The 20,197-nt window shown below is 42.8% G+C and overlaps 1 protein-coding gene across 6 annotated transcripts in view; it reads right to left on the bottom strand.

Moving 5' to 3' along the window:
* Positions 1 to 14,488, bottom strand: part of ARMC9 (armadillo repeat containing 9) — a 64,326-nt gene extending 49,838 nt beyond the window's left edge. For 3 of the 6 annotated variants that reach the window (XM_027464110.3, XM_027464109.3, XM_072042698.1), the window contains exons 1-8: positions 14,366 to 14,488; positions 14,156 to 14,243; positions 12,344 to 12,469; positions 11,630 to 11,800; positions 11,098 to 11,253; positions 8,243 to 8,335; positions 7,025 to 7,049; positions 1,239 to 1,396 (exon numbers count right to left, since the gene is read on the bottom strand). In XM_027464110.3, coding sequence (XP_027319911.1) covers positions 1,239 to 1,396; positions 7,025 to 7,049; positions 8,243 to 8,335; positions 11,098 to 11,253; positions 11,630 to 11,800; positions 12,344 to 12,469; positions 14,156 to 14,206 — 780 coding nt within the window. In that variant the 5' untranslated portion in view covers positions 14,207 to 14,243; positions 14,366 to 14,488. Of the gene's footprint in view, positions 1 to 1,238; positions 1,397 to 5,319; positions 5,556 to 7,024; positions 7,050 to 8,242; positions 8,336 to 11,097; positions 11,254 to 11,629; positions 11,801 to 12,343; positions 12,470 to 12,774; positions 12,991 to 14,155; positions 14,244 to 14,365 lie in introns of those variants that run through there. The other 3 variants (XM_072042696.1, XM_072042697.1, XM_027464111.3) reach the window with 3 other exon arrangements.
* Between the last annotated feature and the right edge of the window lie 5,709 nt (positions 14,489 to 20,197).

Here is a 20,197-nt window from a genome sequence, read left to right on the forward strand (position 1 = left end):
CAAAACAGAGGAGAGAGATTATAGAAAGGGGAATAGGGACACTTGTAGCAAGAAAACAAGACCCTTCAAATTCAGAATGCTGTAATTTCAACATTATTTTACTCAGTGTCCAGCTCCGCTTTGGAGTGACAGAAACCAAGAATCCTAACGAAAGAGCACCATCAACTGGACACATTTGGGAAGGATCAAATGACTGCCCGGTACAAGGCTTACAAAAAAAAAAAAATTAACCAGCATCCATCCTCTACCACAGAACGTAAGGGAATTTCACCTCAGAGAGCAATGAAGCCTGAAACAGTAGGCAGGAAATGACTGCTCTGTTTCTTATTGCTTTTGAAACTCATGAAACGTATCAGTAGATACGTTTCCTAATCTGTTGTAAAACAAAATCCACACATGCAGGCAAATTCTTCCCTCCAGTAGTGATATAAGCAGACAGTAATCCCAGCTGCAGAGTGGCAAGCCACAAGATCTTCATGCTGATGACAGGAGGAAGGTACATACTGATATTTCAGCAAGCAGCACGGGAACTCCAAGGTCATTCTCCCTGCTAACAATTCACAGATCCCTTAAAAGCACCTAGAGCCCACTAACATCTGCTCTAAGATTCATCTTCAGGTTATACTGAAGTTATAGCACAGAGGCCTGCTTGCACAAAAGATGAAGTGTAAAACCTCATTGGATAAGAAATACCCATAAGAAAGCTGTTTTTTTCTCCAGGCAAATAAATATGTGTAGCCCATTTGATACAGTAAATGACTCGCTCATCTCCCCAACCAGTTCCCTTTACCAACTAAATTAACAAGTTCAGCTTCACAGAACAGAGAGTAAAGCTTTTCCTCACTGAAATTTTGAATAGAGAAGATTGTTTCCACCACTGTGCAACTTAAAGCAGACCTGGCAGCTGTTTTAAAATATACAAGAATTTCTGATGGGCTGAACTGCAGTCAGTGATCACAGTAACACCCTCTAATCACTACTTATTCCAAAGCTCAAAAGGAGACTCCCACGAGAGATCTGAGAGGTCTTGTGAGACGATGCTACTTTCTACAAGATTTCTGAGTACACAGGGGCAATGGAAGAAACTCATCCCAAGCACTGTTTCATCAGTAAAGAGACACAATACTTACAGAAATGCTTCTAACTATTAAGTTTAATTCACTTTTTAGTGGCATTCTCTCTTCCATTTTTGGGGGGTGGAAGGAGTGAAGTATGTACACATCCAAGTCACCTCTTACCATCTTGCCATTGACTGTTGCCTCCAAGGAATCCACAAGCTCTGCAGTGACTCCAATGAGATTATGGTAGTCTGCTTGCATTTTGTTAAATCGCTTCAGGTAGGTCATGGTCCTGTGCTCAGACTCCACTAGCTGTTGATGAAGATGTTGCAACATTTCTGTCAAGATAATAATAAAAAGGAAATAAAATCACCTTTTCAACTAAAAGGGCAGAGAACCCAGGAGCATTTTTACTGCTCTGAAGGGACAACTTTGGCTGATGTGGAACTCTACCCAAAGGGAAGAACTTCACTGCAAGGATAATTCCACACTAGCAGTGTGGAATCATTACAAGTACTTATCTTAATTGCACAATCAATTGCTTCACAGTTATATATTGCAGCAATATAACTACAAGACAATAAAAGTCTTGTGAAAAGGATACTGTTTTAAAACAAGTCCTAATACAAGAAGTTCTGTGCTGTTAGAGACAAAATGAGTGTGATCATCTAAACAGAAGAATTAGTGACAAAATGCAGCCCAGATGTGGCTAAGTGATCTTGTTACCTACACCCCAGATGCATGCACCATCTTATACATTCACTAAAGTAACAGTAGGTAAAAACATTACAGAGTAACTGCAAAGCTCTAGCTGCTACTTCAAAAATAAAACAGAAAAGGAGAAAGTAACAAAGATTAGTGCAAGTGCTTGGAAGGTTACATTGTAAAGCTGGGAGTTTTTTCCTGTTGATTTATAGACATAGTCCATTGACAATTAAGTTATGTAGGTCTCTACATATTCTACAATACATACTACGTCTTGCATCTTTTAAAGAAAATGGAACAGCCCATAGAAAAAAAAGATTACATACAAATTAACCAGCTCCCCATGCGTTCTTAAAATAGTCAATGGATTCTTAGAAGTGGCAGGGAATTCCCTACTTCATTTGATCATAGATGCCTTCAATTTTCCAACATTTTTTTTCAGGTGATTCCATTATTTACTTGTTTATGGTGACCTATATTAGTTACTTTTAATACCCACTTCAGTTTCTGGAAATAACACCATTTTTTCTTTTTTATTTCTATTTATATTGTCTAAATTAAAGAAAAGTAAAATTCCTAATACATTTTGCTTCTTCAGATTAAGTTAATTTAGAGATGAAAGAAGCAAACTAAATGCCAAAATCTGTGTCCCTCATTCCTGTTTTCAGACCTATCAAAATTAACATTATACATGGAAGTCAGGAACACAATCTAGAGCTGGAACCAGAGCAGGCATCCCTACAACCAGACAAAACTATGAAAAGAGGCACAATAACGCTATTTTTACTCCTGATGCTTCTGTATTTTGCTAAAACATTACATTTTAAAATAGTTTGATGAGAAGCCAGCTTTGCTCCTGTGTTGTGAAAAAGAGCTAGCACCCATCTGCAAACAGGCTGAATATTTACCATAAAACTTTCTGTTAAAACAAGGTGCAGGAATTAGCTTGACTATGGAATTCCAAACAGAGGTAGAATTCTTTTTCACAGATTTCAAAACTTCTTGGATTCGAATACAGCATTCCAAACAGCCTCATATAACACAGTTCAGGTCCACACAGACCCAGGAGGCAGAAAAGGAAAGTAAATAGCTCAAGATGAAAAACTGGAAATCAGAAAAACTTTTCTAAAAACTTTTCTAAATTCCTTTTCCTGGCTTTGAACAAACTTTGTCCATGACCTTTAAGGAAACCATCATGCGCTTTCATGATTCACTATCTCTTTCCGTAACAATACAAATCATACCTTCCCGTATCACAGAAGTGCTGGGAAACATAACTGATAAGTGGAAAACCTTAGGATGGTTATCTGGAGAATCCTACAGCAATATAAACTTTTACTGCACAGTTATGCTCTGTTTGAAAAAAAACTCAGCATGCACAACTGCTGTGTATACTGCTGTGCTGAGCTGAACACCTTGCAGCTATGAGAAACAAGCTGTGGACAATTTATGTACAGTTATTTAAAAATACAACTGTCCCTCGCCGTTTACTCCCCTGCTCTCTGAAGTCAGGCACAAACCTCTGCTCTGTTCCATGGTGGCTTGCGCACAAGGTAATAATCAGCAGAGTGAAGAACAAGGAGTGAAAGTGGTATCTAAATACCATGGCTTATCTCGCAGAACCTTCACAAGTTATCTTCTACTGTCAAGCTGTAATTGGTATATCGCTATCTGCAATATGTGTAAATATCACCCAAGTAACTGTACAGGAAGTTACTTGCTGACAAATTAAATCTTAAAGCAATAAACACGTGGACTTCAGAGACAAGGCTGTCAAACAATACTGTTCAGGTAGAACTGCCCATAAGTCCATCATTATAAATGAAAAAGGTAATGAAAAAGGTAAGTCATCATGTAGCTTTTGGAATTCTGATCTTGATAGATCTTGTGGATTTACAGGGTTTCTGAAATAGGCTGGTTTTATCCCATTTATACGAAAAGCAATAGATGGCACAACAGCTCATTTCTACTTTCAGAAAATTTAGCAAAATGAACTTTTTATGGGACCTTTTAGAGAAAAAAGTGTATTAATAAACCAGCTACAAACCTTAGCTATAAATTTACAGTCTTAAAATAAAGCACAGAATGCGGAGAAGGTACATTTTCTTACTTCTAATCTATATGTTTTAATTTATAATTTTTTAAAAGAAGTTATTTTATTCCAACAGCCTCCTCCCCTCTTAGAGTGGCTCCTTTCTGAGAATCATTCAAGAATCAGCACTCTGCACCTGATTTGTGACTGATGCTTTTTATCCACCTGCAAATCTAGCAACCCTAATGGTATTTTTTTATATACTTCCTTGGAGGGACAAAAACCCGTGTGAAATAACAGAGGCTGGGACAAGCCACAGGTTGTGTTCAAATACAGCAAAATGCACTTACAAATAAGAGCTACGATAGATTCAACAAGACAACCCAAATTATTCTTCCTTGATAATAATCATTCAACTTTGAGTTAATTTTTATTTTATGGCCACCACTGCTAAACAACTACCACAGCCTTAGTATTGTATAGCTCCAAAACAAGAATACTAAATGCATTAAGACCCTGAGAACATCCGTTATACAAAGCAAACTGCTCTTCAGCACATTCTTCTTTTGCTTGGATGACCAAATTGGAATATATTTTTATTCAACTTCAGCTCAGAAGTTTCCAGGGGATATATCCAGAGCGTGACTTTCACTCAGAGGAAAGTCTGAAACATCAAGTCATGAAACATAAATCTTCTCATCATTTGCTTGCTTTACATAGACTACTACAGAAAATTTCCAGTGATGAAAATACATCTTCCAACTACAGCCAGCAGGAAGAACTACAAAACCAATTCTCAACACAGCTCATAAGTACTAGTCTTAGCAATTGAGAAACCGGCCAACTTACCCTTTTTCTGTTAAATCAAGGGATTAGCAGTTATAAACACTGGTCTTTACCGAGAAAAGGGAGTCAAAGAGAAGAATCACGATACCGTGACATATTTTGCATTTTTTACAGCACTATCTTCTCAAACAGTAATTTTACTAAAAAAGGCAAAATATTTCATGAAAGTTTCTCTTACTAGCAAGGCAGGAAGCTTTCACTGTTGGCATGTAACTGACCCGTGTACAGATGGCTGTTGTAAGAGCTGGTCCTACACTGCTCCATTTTCCCCCCTTGCATTCCTGCCACATCCCCATAATCAATACCAGCATTTATGTAGACGGATCAGGGAGCCACCAGCCCAGTTAAAAATTACTATTTAGCCGCTTGCTTAAAAGATTAAATCATTGCAATCTGAGTCAGAATGGGAAGAAGTGAGCTGCCACTGAAAGACACTTTTTCCATCTAAGTGACATTGCAGCAGCAATCAAACTGCCCCTGGAACATGAAGCACAAAGTAACACAACGTTTGGTTTCTTTTTTTCCCCTCTCTCTCCCAACAGACAAATGCTTTCTACAGCCAACTTGTAATAAACTAGGGTTATAGAGGATTAAAAACAAGCTCCAGACCTAACACCTACCACAATCATTGCTTTTACGTGGAGGGAAAGATGGGACAATAAAGGGCAGAGGACTAACCTGGTTTAGGAAGATAGAGTGTACAGTAAAGCCAGTGGCTCTGCAAAGTGAAGGTGCTGGCTTCAGGCATCTTCTGATACCCATTTTCTTGGCTTGCTCTCTCATCTACGTAATTATCTCTGCTCATTTGTCACGTCTTCTTAAGAAGCACATTTGGCAAATGGGTGAAGAGCCAGAGACTGTAGCAGGTTAATCAGGAAAAGCACACCCACTAAACTCTCCAGGACATCTTTGAAAGCACATGCACCTTCCCACCCAAACTTGAAGTGCTTCAGTATGTGAGACTAATGACTGGCAACTGTTTACAAAAGGCTGTTTAAGAGGACTCTCTGCCACACCACTCTTGACTCATATGTTACCGATTAATTTTCTTTACATTTCTCCTTCACTGATAATGTAAACATTCTCCAGCAGCGAGTACATACTGCAGATCCCACGTGATCCAAGAAACATACTGCAGAACTAATGTCTCAGACCCGGTACCTTCAAACGAGACAGACCTCAAATAGCCTTTACGAAAAATCCACCCTGACTCAAACTCTAAGGCATGTAACAGATCTACAAATTAAGGCTGTGTGGAGTCAATACTATGACCATCTCTGTACTCATACAGAGCACAGAACTTACCGAAATAAAAGAATACTTAGGCCCTAAATAACTGTGGCCCAATCAAGTAGTTATGTCTTTCAAATCAGAGTATGGAATTACCGGCTTCAGGAATCTCCATGACAAGGAAAAAAAGTGACTTTTAGCAAATAAAGATCTATTACTCAATGACATTCTATTACTCAATGACATCCTAACAACATAAAGCACAAACTTACAAAAAAAAAAAAAATACCCAAACCTCACAATGAGAGATGACCTTCATTTTCTTTCTAATTCAATCCACAACTAAAAAATCATCAAGGTAAAACTACGATTAAAGCAACTCAGCAGGAAAAATTTTAGGAACCCAAGCTGAGCTCATACAAATTCCCATCAACAAACTGAACACAAAAAGTCAATTGAAAAAATGAACGCAATGGACTTAGGACCTTCAATTCTACTTATTGAACCGATTTTTAAAAGGCATATACTTCAATGCCATCTGCATCTAATGGGATTTAGCACTAAAATTACCATTTTAAAGGACCCCAAGTTACTTACATAAGTGTTTATGAACAGCCTACTTAAAATATTTAAGACATTCTTATTCAGAGATTCTTAGGAGATACCAATTTGTATTATGTGAAGAGTTTAAACAGGGTAAGTGAATAGGAACACAAATCTACTTTCTCTAAGAGGGTCTGACAGTCTTCAGAGTAAAGGACTGAGACTTGAAGCCTGGAAGATGCAGATAGGCCTAGGTGGGTACTGGAAACAAATCTGAGGAAACATGTTTTAATCATAACTAAAAACAGAGAGACGGCATGCATTTTGTACAGAGTTATCCACTTGTTTTTACCATAATTTTATTTCAGGACAGAACAGAGATAAAATGCAAATCCCACTAACAGGCCCCTTCCATTCCCAGCACATCTCTGTGTTCAAGCCCACGGGCTTCAAGCAGCCTGGCAATAGCTACCACCAAAACAGGGGTATGGATTTCAAAGGACTTTGACATGCATCAAAATATTTCCCTGTCCATTGTAGGCCTAATTTTTGCTACATTTATAGCCACTAATAATCTTACAGAATATCCTTACCACATCTCCACATTTACCTTTGTTGCACTGTCCATTCTCCTTCTGTCGTATGAGTAGGAGCTGTTCAGGAAAATGTATTTCTTTTCAAGTATGCATTTAGTTCCAGAGACAGAATGAGAAATTCAACCAACTAGCACACCCAACCAAGCCAAATATTCCTGCAGCCCCAGGCAACAGCCCATACCTGATGCTTCATGGAAAATCAGTAATGAATGAATCAAAATAAACACATAAAAATCTTTCAAGTGCACAATGTTATATAGAAACACGAGACTTTTTGCTGACCTTTGCACATACAAGATCCAAATCTGAAAATACGGTAAATCCAGACTAAATATATTAACAACAAAGTCAAACTGCTCATAAAATCAATATACAAATATGCAAACAACATATTCTAACAAACATTTAGGGTTCAGTCAGGATCCAGTACGTTACTACATAAAGATGAATAAACAGAGAGAAATATAACTGTTCATGTCACGCACACACACACACAAACTGCTTTAACATGGAAGTGAAAGCAGACTCTTTTGATCATTGCTCCTTATCCTGGCAAATAGAATGGCGCAGGAAAAATATCATTTCCAGCTCTCATTCAATTCCACAGTGGCATGATGTTTTAGGATGGAGTAAGATGTAGGAAGAAAAGGATTTTAAACCTGTCCTGTTAAAACAGGAGGCAGGCAGAAACAAAGACTCCAGTTTAGTTCTATCTGCCTTGCCTTTAACTATACTGACCAAAAATGGAGAAGATTATCTTGTCATACAGCTAGTTAGCCTGCAAATAAGGCCTGACAACACAGCTTAAACAATATTAGAAGAAAAATTAGTCTGAAAGACAACTCATTTAATAAAACAGTGATTTCTGGAACCCTTAAAGGCCCTGGAAAACTTTCAGCTAGTCCCTGAAATGGCTAATTGAAAAGATTAAGAGCTTTACAAACACAGAGAGAGGGGTAGGGCTTTGGGGTATCCTGTACATCACACACAGAAGCAGAGAAGGGTCATATAATAAATACACAGTTTTATATGCATCCATACATTGTCTTTGCATTACTTTTTCAAAAGTTTCGTTTTGAACATAGAGTTTTGAATGTTTCCTACCAAAACACATTAAACTGCAATGTTACTGCAGTTGTACAATAGATCTTACCAGCATACTCTTCTGATAAAGTATACTGTCTCTTTACAGTAATTCTAATGATCTTCAAAGTATTTTCTCAAAAGGATACAAATAAAGTGAGAAGCCTGGGAGTCTGGCTGGCTTTGAGAGTCAGAGACAGGAACTTTTCCAATCTTGTCCTTAAATCCAATGTCCAAGAATCCTTCAAAAGAAAAACAAATGATGACAGCTGTTCGCCAAATATGTACGCTTTGCTGGAAGTACTGTTTGGATCACAGCAACCTTCCACTAGTAAACAAGGCAGCCAACATTATAGTGAAAAGCTTTTCTTTCACTGTTACTGCAGTGAATGTGGTTGCTAACTACTCATAAAAGTACACCAAGAGTAAATTCAGTATCATTTCTATACAAGACTTATACTTGAACTAAAGCCACATCATGTTTTTAGAAAGCTGTCACACAGTATTGGTGCCTTGTATGAACATGCAACAATTGCCTTTCAATTACAAGTACCTTTAAAATACAAGCAACTTGATAAAAAGATAATATGAATTTAACATTTTTAAAATAAAGCACAAAATGAGCTATTTTCCATTCTTCAAAAGGAAATCCCCCAAGTCATCTGTCATTCCTGACAAAATCTGGGACTTTAGATTCTGTCTGTAACTACTGCAAGCGTCATGACGTGACATCAGTGGTCAGGGTACAACATTTCCAAAACACATTTGGAGAAAAAAAAATGACTCACGTATGAAAATCTGGACTAACGCATCAGCCACTAACTGGAATACTGTTTTCTGTCTCACATAGCGTCTCTGTCTCATAAGCACAAGAAAATAATAGTTAAGGAAAAAAAAATACACCTAAGAATTCACTGATTACTCATTTCTTGTTTTTCAAACCTTCAGTTCAGCTGGCTTCTGCTTAAAAGCTAGCCAATAGATGAAAAAGCAGTTATCTTCCAATAAGTGAAAAAGCAACATATTCCAAAAAAATAGCAGGGGCTTCCTAGGTTACTGCTGTATTTGTATACATTGCAAGCTGCTCTTGCAGCTCAAACTTGCCCTTTTGCCCTTATCTCACCATGTTGGAGAGTGTACAGAATTTACATACTGCATTCACCAATTTAGTAACAAGCAGGGTGCACCGCACAAGATGTCGTATATTACCAAAGGAGCTTTGTCTGCTACAGAAAGAAGTGTATGTTATTTTTTAAGATATATTAAACAAGCAGCAAGGAACTCCAGTTATAAAGCATCAGATGCCTGAGAAAAAAGTAATGCTGTAAGAACACTGCTTGGTAGACTACTGACTCACTGCTGTTCTTTCTCAAATGTAAAACAACCTGTGCTTCCACACTAACACAGAGTGGATTGTACAATTCCCACGAGAAAACATGAGTGACTGTGGACTAAGAGCTTTGACAGAGTTACTATGAATAAACCCCAGGATCTTGTCTTAGATAAGGCATTCCACAACAACAACAAAAAAAAGCTGCTAAGTATAATTAAAAAAGTCGTCATATCCCAAGCCTGATGTCAACTAGCACATCTCATTATTTATAGCTAGTCCCAAAGGAAAATTGCAACATATGCCTTTTTTGGTGTTAAACTAAAGCTCCTCATCAGCTGCTACATATAAAGTCAGCCCTAGGGCAAGGATCACTTCAGGTTTGATTTGATATCAAACCATGTGTGACAGCAACATGGATTAAAATACCCCTTCCCACCACAGTGACTGCCCACAGCCCCTTAGGTGAGCCAGCATGACCGCCCAGGTGGTAGGATAGTGGGGCACATCAAGCATATAGCCCTGCAAAACATTACACGTACTTCACAAACAAATCTGTGCACATGTATGTGCAGACATGGGGGAGCTCTATACCCACACATCCACATGCAATACAGCAGCTCAGTTTCTCGATCCAGTTCGAGTGCAGCAGCACAGCCAGCTGCGTGCCACATAACCACGAAGTTAATGACAGTTTTCCACTGCAGGAACAAGCTGTCAGCAGGTGGAATGGGAGCAGCACCCTACCCATAGGAATTGCCACCAATACTCCAGACAGCATCTCCTAAGCATCCCCCTGCATGGTGCTCAGAAGGCAGTCAATGTGAAGGTGCTTTATTACCCCATCATTGACAGAATAATTGTAGATCATCAGTGCACCTCGCAATGAAAATCTATTTTGAAGCTGAACCACACTAACTTTTATATTCTTTCCTCACCTTGCATGCACATGCGCCTAAGAACTTGCATGTGCCTAAGAACTGAACTCTGAAACAGCCACAGGCAAAGGCTAAAATGTAGTTAACAAGATTTATTAAGCAGTAAAAATGCCTGTGGCAAGAGTCACTAAGCCACTAAACACAGCTATGCTCTTCCAGTATTTCTGGGAAGAAAAAAAAACAACAACTCTCAGGGAACACAGACAACACTGACTTATTGTCTCAATTAAGACAATTACATCCTCAATTTCTGCTACAGGAAGATTAGTTAATTACTTATAAAGTTGACTTTCTCTTTTCCACATTAAATGAAACTGCTTCAGTCTTCTTATGCCTAGCTATCGTGTTTTAAAACCAAACTGTACACACAGATAGTGGAATACCTCGGGGCAACATCCTCAAAGCACATAAGTGGAGTTGCACTACTACACAGTGACTCCCATAAGCAAGCATATTTCAGGGTTGTGTGGAAAGGAAGAAGAGGCATTTATTTATTTTTTAATGTCAGCACACCATTTAAGACTCAAATATTTAAGATGTTACTCTGCTATTGATTACACTCCTCCATGAAATGTCTTCTTTTATGATTGTACAGTTTCTGTTAGAGGAAATGATAAAAGCAATTACCAAATCAAATATCATTTAACACCTACCATTCCAAGGGGAACAAAAAAAAAACAAATAACAACAAAAAAAAACCAACAAACACATCATAAATACAATTACTGCAAAGTACCTGGAAAAGTTCTTTAAATGAAGGATGCACCATAGGGTTGGGAACGAAAGGCAAAGCATAGAAGGGAAGAAACTCTGTAGTCTGGCTCAGGGCAGCTCCTTTTGTTTCAAGGTATGCTTTAAAGTGGGAAATCCTTTCCTCAAGTTCAGCTTTGTCCTAGGAAATAAAACCACATATTTATTTTGAAGACTGCTGTTCTGAATGCACTGTAAAGCTGGCAGATGTAAGCAGAGACCTAAAGACATTAACTTCAAATTTGAAATCTCAGTGTATACAATTAGAGGTGTGAAAATGTCAGCACACTGGTATTTTCCAAGATATTTCAGGAGCTCCACAATAAGGAACAAATTCCATCTCTTTACTTCACAATACAAGTGTCTGCTTTCATCTAAAATGTGGACTGCTGCCCAAAATCCAGATGTGTACTCTGTGATTTCTAACTAAGCATCCCACTGCCATCTGCACTAAAGACAAGTATATCAAGTAAAACAAATGAAAGCAATTTGAAGTTCAAACCGTCAAGGAAACTTACAGGCTTTCCCACAGAGTGTTTCAAGAGGTATGTAGCAAAATATATGTGAAGATAGAACTCCAGCTTCTGAGCAGCTGGTTCATTGTCCCGGACCGAAGATGAAATATGCTCCTCCCAGAGCTGGAAGAAAGCTTTCTGCTCACCATTTTCAAACGCTGCTAGCAAATCTTTCTGCAAAAGGCAAAAGCATTCAGTCAAAAAACAAACACAGAAGAGTAACATTTTTCAAAGGCTACCCAGGCTAGTCAATGAAGAATCCAAGTGCCATCTGAAGATGCTGAATTAAAGCTTTACCCAAAACCTCTTACCATTTGATGACCAGCTAAATATTCCTTCTCCAACTATCTCTAATCTCTTTGAGAGCCTGAATCACCCATTGATACAAGAAGCAAAGAATTTTCAAGCATCGATCTGGGGACCCACCTTTACCATAACGGAAAAACAAACACCTGCAGCATCTGAAAATCAACTTTTCAAAGTACATCAAGCTAAAAACCTAAAATACTGTGAACCAAAACTACTGCCTTAGGTTCAGAAGGATTGAAGCTCTTCAAAAAAGCAAATGTGGAGGTTCCTGCACTGAAAGAAGACTGCTAGCAGCCTTCTCCAAATAAATAAGAATCGGTTCAGACAGTGCTGTAATAATTCACACAGTGGTTAGCGGACTTAAACCCTTTTGAGTATTATTCAAAATAAGTGCAAGTGATGCGTTACCTGCACAGGCAAGGCTTTTGAATCTCTCAAGGAAACACCTGCTGCTTTGGGTAGAGGCTTCCCTTTTATTTTACATTCCTTTGCAAATACCTTCACTGTTTCTTCAAATTCTGCAAAATCCAAATACTGCAAGATAAAAACATATAGAAATATTTTTCTTAGATTATTAGTGCTTCAAAGAGTGATCCATGAATTGCCAAAGTCCTTAAAAGTTTCTCTGTAGTATGGTCCATAAATGTTGAAAGATTATACAGGAACAAACAACTGCGTCTCGCATGGTGAGAGCCTACCATTTCTTAACTTAGGTTTCCTTCTACATCTTAGGCAACAGTATTTGAAACCAAGCACACTGTCTCTAAAAGTATGATGCCCCCCAGTTTAGACAGTAACTTAATGCAACCAAAGAAGAAAAAAGAAAGAAAATCCATTACTGCCAACACCTCAGCTGAATAAAAAGTAAATAACTTCCTTGCAGATAATGTTCTCGGCGGACAGAATTCTTAAGTGTGACTCTTCTCTTCAGCAGCCACAAAGCTGGAATCCTAAGCCAGTTCACCCATGATATGTGAAGCTGCATTAGCCAAATCAACAGCCAGCTAACCAACCATTGCTCATCTGAAGAAGAGAAGAACAGCCCTCTCTCTTCCTCCCACAATGTACAGTCATGATATTACATGTCTTCCCTCTCCTCCCCCATCTCATGAGTCTTAGTTATTGGTTGCTGTGGCAGGACATCACATTTTGTCTTGCAGCCTTGATCTGGGTGTCCAACATTGCCACAGCGAACTGGAATCATTTATTTTCTTCACTGTTAACATAAACAGTACTACATTAACGATTGAGTACTTAGAACTTTTTAATTTGTTTTCTGAAAAACAAACAAACAAAAAAATTAGGCTTTGTAAGATTTTGCCTTTTGATAAACTCTTCAGGCAGAGAGTCCAAGCTTTCAACAGACAGCTTGGAAAAAGCTGGGCACAATAGCAGCTGACTGCTGCTCCTGATCTCAGCGCTGGTGCCTGCAGAACCGTGCAGCAAATTGGGTCACACAAGCACACCGTGCAGGTGGGAGGCTGCTGGTTTGTTTGCTGCTCACTTCAGGTCTCAGTCAGGCTACTGAGACTGTGCTGATCAAAGGAACGTGACAGTAACAAGCAACAGAGATCACAGCTTGTGTCCCTGTTCCCAATCACAAACATCCCATTTAGCCAATTTATCTGGAAGGCAAAAGCACAAACCGCCAGAGAAATGCCCACCCTTTAAAGTTTGCCTCTCGCATTTTTTTTCCATAGGACTGTTTCACGCTTCAGAACATCATCTAATGGGCAATGTGGGTAGAGGAGCACCTAGCTAGAGAACCCTGATTAGGCATTAAACCATGGAGACTGGTGGTCTCAGGACTTCAGCCTGGGCTTTGTCATTTCTGGGGCTTTTACGTGCCTCTGGAATTTTACAGAGGCACAAAATCAGATGGCAGCCACCTGGCTTACAGCTCTCACCAGTGCCACACGTTGGACCCGAGCCCCAGAGCTATCCAGGGTCTAATCAATTTAATCGTCCCTTTAACAAAAGCCTTGTTTACGACGAACAATATATATTTTTTAATTATCAGACGTGTGGCTGCTGGCATGTAACGCACGTTAAGCCCTGTGAACCTCTGACTTCCAGGCACAGCAAACACTTGCCCGGCTGCACACCCACAGCACGCAGCGCTTACACCACCCTGCTCCCAAACACAAGCGCTCTGAACCCCCCCTTGCTCATTTCAACAAAAAAAGGGTGGAAAAAAGGGGAAAATAAGCGCACACCGACCTCTCTGACCAGCCCGAGCAGCTCGGCTTCGTAAGCCAGCACGTCGCCCATCGCCGAGCGGCACCGCCGGGGCTCACCGGCGACACACCTGGGGGGGAGAAGGGCAAGAGGGGAGGGTCAGCGGCCCCACAGCGTCCCCAGAGATCCCCAGAGACCCCCAGAAACCCCCCAGAGCCCCCCGGGCCGGGCCAGGCCGCGGCCTACCCCTACCTGAGGGCCGCCGCCGCCGCCTCCGGTCGCCTTGGCAACCGCGGCCGCACGCCCCCCACCTCCCTCCTGCGGCACGTGACCGCGCTCGGCCAATGCCAAGCGGGGACACGGCGTCACGTGGCGGGGGTGGTGGCGGCCTCGCCGTGATGGCGGCCGCTGTGGGGCGGCCCCTGGGGGGGGGGGTGGGCGGAGTCTGTGAAGGTGGAGCTGGTTCTGTATAACAGCTGCTTTGTTTCAGTCCTCTTTTTTAAAGTTATCTAAAGAGTGTTTGTGGTAAAATTAATAAAATAAAAAAGAAAAGACACACCATATTACTATACAGGTTGTGTAGCTCCCTTACACCCCGCACAGCCCAGAGGCTGTGGAGAAGTTGTGGGCGCCATCTTCTCTGCAGGCCTGAAGGCAGAGCTTTCGGATGCACAATTAAACAGTTTTGTAATAGGGTTTAATGCCACGTGCTACAATATCCACACCTGCACACCTCTATGGTGCGGTCTGTTACGTGAATGCGAGCTCCAGCTGTAATTCCTGATCTGTTTAAACCAAAAATGGGCAAAGGTTATCCGCTCCATTTACTGCCCCCTTTAGAAAGTTAATTTAACAAAATTATCAGATAAAGGCAGAGGGGCTTTGCTTTTGGTGACAAGAGAGCTGAGACACAGCCCTGCCACAACCCTCATGGTGGAGAGGCAGAAGCCATCAGAGGAGGGACCCACAGGCACTCACTTCTCTATGAAAGATTTGCTAGAAACAGAAAAAAGTATTTGTATCACCAGTGATGTCCTGTGTGGGATTTTGGTCTCACCTGCACAGCTGTGTTTTCCCCTGCCCATACCTCAAGTGACCTCCTGGGAAGACTCATGTCCTCCTCGCCTCCCCACCGCAGCCAGACACAACATGACACCATCTTCCTGCCTCTAAAAGGCTGCCAAAATAGGCAGAAAAACCAGCCTGCAGTGCTCTGCATCTGCCCCAGCCATGGATTTTGAACCGCAATAGCCTCCCAAAAACCAGAAGCTAATCTCACCAGACAGCTCAGAGGCCCTGCTCTCCGCTGAGACCATTTCCTGGCCAAACCTTAACTTCCCAACACTGGCACTTCAGTATGAATGTGGTTCAGGGCACAGCCTGCCCTTGGCTAGTGATCTAAGGGCGTTCTTCTCCTTACGCATTATTTTTTTTTTTAAATTGAAGGCACAGGGGAAAAAAAATCACCCTCAGACATTCTCGACAGATCTAAAATTATCGGTTTAATAGGAAAAATGTTGGGAAAAAGAGAGGTGATGAAAAACAGTTATGACAGAAACACGTCACACTGAGTGAGCGGGCACCAGCATCCCATCCATAACTCGTGGGAATCATCAGCCCACCACTGCTGCAAATAGCTCTGCTCCACTGCCAGCCTGCAGAGGGTTGGTATTTGAGAATGGAGCACTGAGGAAGAGGAAGACTGCTGCTCTTTGGGAAAAGGAAGCAAGATGTGAAATACCTTACACAGGGCAGAGACAGCCTTTAGTGATCTATCCCCCCTGCCATGCCTTCTTTCTTCAAATGGTGGCTGTCCAGGCAGGGGACAGAGCAGTGGTTTGAGCCAGGAATGGTTCCTGCAGAAAGGGAACGTGTTGGCTGAGCTTGGGCAGAAGAGACCCAGGGAGAATTATCTAATGATGCTAAAATCAGGTTTGAGGCTTCAGGACTGGAAGTAGTGCTTGTTCTGAAAAGAAAGATGAATATCTGATAGCTTGTGCAAGCCCTTTACCACCTCCCCCTGAGCAAGTGTTTTGCTATAGCGAACCTCAGCATCTCTCACTGGGGCATCACCCCCGGCTCAAGCACTCCAGATACACTCTGCTTTGCCATATCCCTGAATGTATTTGTGCTGAGAATTCCAGACCTTGAAAAAACATCTGAACCATGGCAGAAGCTCAACAGACCGCTGTGCTTCTATGGTTTGCCATGGTATTGCTGTTCAAAGATAAAATAGGTAGGCCCCTTTCTATTTATTTAGAAATAGATGCTGTGCACTGCAAAGACATTTGTGTAGCCCTGTGGCTTCTTGGAGAACGTTAGCAGCCTGGACTTTGGATCAAAGATGTTTCTGGGCAGCTCACTGCGAGTCTTAGAAAGCGCTCAGCAATGCCTAGAAGGCAGTCGGTAATTTCTAGAAAGCAAGGGGAAATTCCTAGAAAGTACTGGGAAATTTCCAGAAAGTGCTCTTATTCACATCCACATCCCAAGAAAGCATTTAGATATTTCTAGAAATGACTCTCTGATGCTTAGAGAGCACCTGAAATTTCCTAGAAAGCACAGGGAAAGGGCTAGAAAACTCTAGAAGAAAAAGCATCCTGAAATTCCCAGAAGGTACACCAAGATGTTCAGAAAGCCCCTTGGAATTCCAGTCTGTAATTCCTACAAATATCTCGTAATTCCTAAAAAGAACATAGATACTCAAAAAAAAAAAAAAAAAAAAAAAAAAAAAGAAGAAGAAAAAAAAAAGAAAAAAAAAAAAAGACACGAAGTTTCAAGAAAGCAGTGAGAGATTTCTAGGATCTTGCCTTAATTCCTAGAAAGTACAGGAGCATCTTTATAAAGCACCAGGGAGGTGCTGGACAATTTGTGTCCATCGTTAGGCTGTGTTCCCATTGCTCACCGTGCGACGTTTACCATTCCGGCTGGCTGGGCAGCTTCTGCGTGTGCTGCTAAGTGCTCAGCTGGGTACATGGCTGAGCTGGCAATTAGAGCTTCTGGGTTTGGCTGTTTGTATACTAAATGAATCCGAATTCTAAATGAAACACTATGAAATGTCATCATCTGGCATCACCCAGCTCCCTGTTTTTCTCAGGGACAGGTGGTACTGCCTCTGCCGCAGAGCTGAACATTCCTGGGGCTGGCTGCAGGTCCTGGGCTGGGCGGTGACCTGCTGCTCAATTAAAAACCAGGTTGCTATTTTCTATGCCCAAGTGGAAGATTTTGCAGGGAATTGCTTCTTTCAGTAGCCTTTCCAAGCGGTCGCATTAAAAATAAAAGCAAGCAGGCAAGAGGGGAACATTTTTCAAAACTTAAACATCCTGTTATTTTCTGAGTCAAACTTCAGCTTTTAGTTGCTAAAAATGATTTTGGCTTGGATTTTCTGTGAATACTTTTAAAGGAGCATTTGGACAATAAATCAATCAGTTTTTGGTGGATGGCACATTATTGCCGGTTGGGTTTGGAGCACGGCCTGGCTCCTACTGGTACTGCCCAGGAGCAGAGAAGTTTGCTTGGACCACGGTCCTGCGCTCAGGCAGGGTACCCTGCCGTGCAAACACTGCTCACATTTCAAGTTACACAGCAGCGTGACCCTCAGGGCCCTCTGCAAGGAAAACCGAGGCAATGCAATTGCAAAAGCTCTCTGTTTTCCACAGCATCGGGCGATCATAAAGCTGCTCTGTCTCCCTTGGATGTAGCTGCTGCCGAGCTACCAGCTTCTGTCCCCGCCTTGCCCAGAAGGATGCGGTCAGCCCCATGTCAGGCTATTTACGTGCAGACCCTTCTGCAGTAATTTTCTGTAACCAAAGACTTTCCTGCCAAAAATGACAATCCATCCTTGGGCCCTAAATTTCACGTGTAGGTTAAAGATAAAATGGTCTCTGTGTGAAGGTAAAGAAAACAGAGAACTGGCCCAGCCCTACCGGAGCTATCTCAGCTCTTCTGGGAAGACGATGGTGAAACAAAAAGTTCATCCATCTTGATTCTCATTGACAAGAAATGGAGAAAAACAATTAATTGGGAGAGCCAGCCTAATGCTGAGAACAAAGACACCACACCAATATTTCAGGTCTTTTTCCTTCACTTTGAAGGGGAAAAATTTGCTCCGTGCTTCATCCCTTGTAGGTTATCTTCGGAGGAACAATGTCCCCATAATTTCTGCTGACAATTAACCCCGCCTGCATGGCGGTTCTTCCCTGGGTCACCAGAGCAGCTAGTTATTTATACCCTTGGCCGGGGATGCTGTTGCCACCGAAGGGCTCTGCCCTTCCCCTCAGCCAGCCCAGAGCCCAGGCCGCAGGCAGTAAGCCCTGGGGTGCCCCCCCATGCACCAAGACCCACCTCACCTGGACCCTCATGGCACAGACCCTCTGCCATCCATTTTCTGCAAGTCCTTCGCCAACACAAATGAAAAGCAGTGGTGGGTGTTGCTTAAACACCCCCATGCACACACATGGGGCAGCGGGCCTATCAGTCCAAGTGCATGGGGTTGGGAGGTTTGCGGTTTATGGTTTCCAGGATCTCTGACTAGCTGGGATCCAAAGGGTTTGGGGCAGAAAATACAGCCCCCAACACAAAAGCCCAGGCCTGGGCTCCTGCCAGCTGGGCCATTTGCCCACACACAGCAGAACTGCAGAGGCTGCGTGAAGCTGAAACCCAGCGGCAGGGCCTGGGGCGGCTTCTCCTCACCTGAGGCACAGAGCACGGGGCCAGCCCAGTCCCACCAGTGCCAGAAAACCACATTGCACTGGGGCTGGCACAGCCCAGTATATCTGCTACATATCTTCATGAGGGGAAGAAAGGGCCTTGCTCCCATGTGGGGACACCCTGAGGAAAGATCAGCACCCTTGGGTGAAGGCCTTCAGAATCACTGGTCCCAGAGGGTGCAAGAAAACACCCCAAGCCCTACAGAGACCTCTCCCATCCTGTCACCACCCCAGGTTTAAGGTGTGCCCAGGGCTGGGCCAAAAACCCAGCACGTCACCACAGGGAACAACCAGGGGCAGGCTGGGGCCTGGGCGAGGCCAGGAGACGCTGTGGCCTGAAGGATGCGGGGAGATAAACGGCCAAGTCCTCATTGTTATCAGCAGCGCCCAACCTCGGCAGGAATTGGCGAGGAGGAAGAGCTTGGCCTGGCCCTGGAAGGGAGGGGAGAGATAGGGAGGGCGGCACCGCCACCATGGGGAGAGTCCCGAACAGCCCCTCCTGGGAGCCGCCAGCATCTCCATCCCCACCCCAGGCCCCAGCATAGTGCCCCAAAGTTTTTTTTTTTATCCGAGTTAGACAGAAAAAATGGGACTAAGGACATGGCCAGGGCCTCCTGGGACCTGTCAGAAGTGGCACGCTTTCTGAAGTGATTTGTCACCAGGGTTCATGGGGACGAGGCCCTTTACTCAGGAGGGACAGAAGCAGGCTTCCTGCCACCTCTGCCTCTCCCTGCGGCAAACCCAGGAGCATTAGGGCCAATTAGGCCCTGGCAAGCACCCCAGGGGTGGGTTTCCCTGCAGCATTCCCAGGTGGGCCCAGGAGAGCAGCACTTCCTGAGGAATCAGCACACCAGTGAGTCACTGGGGCTAAGGGACATTCGTTAAAGCAGCGTTCAGGCTTCCCATACATGTTTTCCAAAGCCAGAGATCAGAAAGCCAGCAACTACACCTCCATTTGAGCACAGCACGTAGCTGGTCCTGCAGTGCCCAGCCCCACCTATCCCCAGGGAAGCTGCTCAGGCTCCTCAGCATGCACTGGAAAGGGGATCAGGATCTAATAAAGAGGTGCAGACAGGCTGAAATCCCTGAAAGACACTTACCGTACAGCCTCCTGCTGAGAGAGGAGTGACTTCTCAATCATCAGCCTGCCAACAAGAGGTCAACTCGCTGGAAAACTTTGTCCTACCCAGAGGAGCAGCTTTGCCTTCCCCCGTGCACCATCCCACAGAGCTGCCCCATCCCACTCCCCCTCAGCTCAGAGGGGCTCCTGAGGTTTGAGATGCAGCCTCCTGCACGCTGCTGGGGCACCTGGTAATTCACCTGCTTCACCCTATAACCAGCAGCCATCTCCAGCAGCGCTCGTCCAGCTCCTCTCCAC

The sequence above is a fragment of the Anas platyrhynchos genome, chromosome 9 (genome assembly GCF_047663525.1).
Source record: "Anas platyrhynchos isolate ZD024472 breed Pekin duck chromosome 9, IASCAAS_PekinDuck_T2T, whole genome shotgun sequence".
In the NCBI taxonomy this organism is placed as follows: Eukaryota; Metazoa; Chordata; class Aves; order Anseriformes; family Anatidae; genus Anas; species Anas platyrhynchos.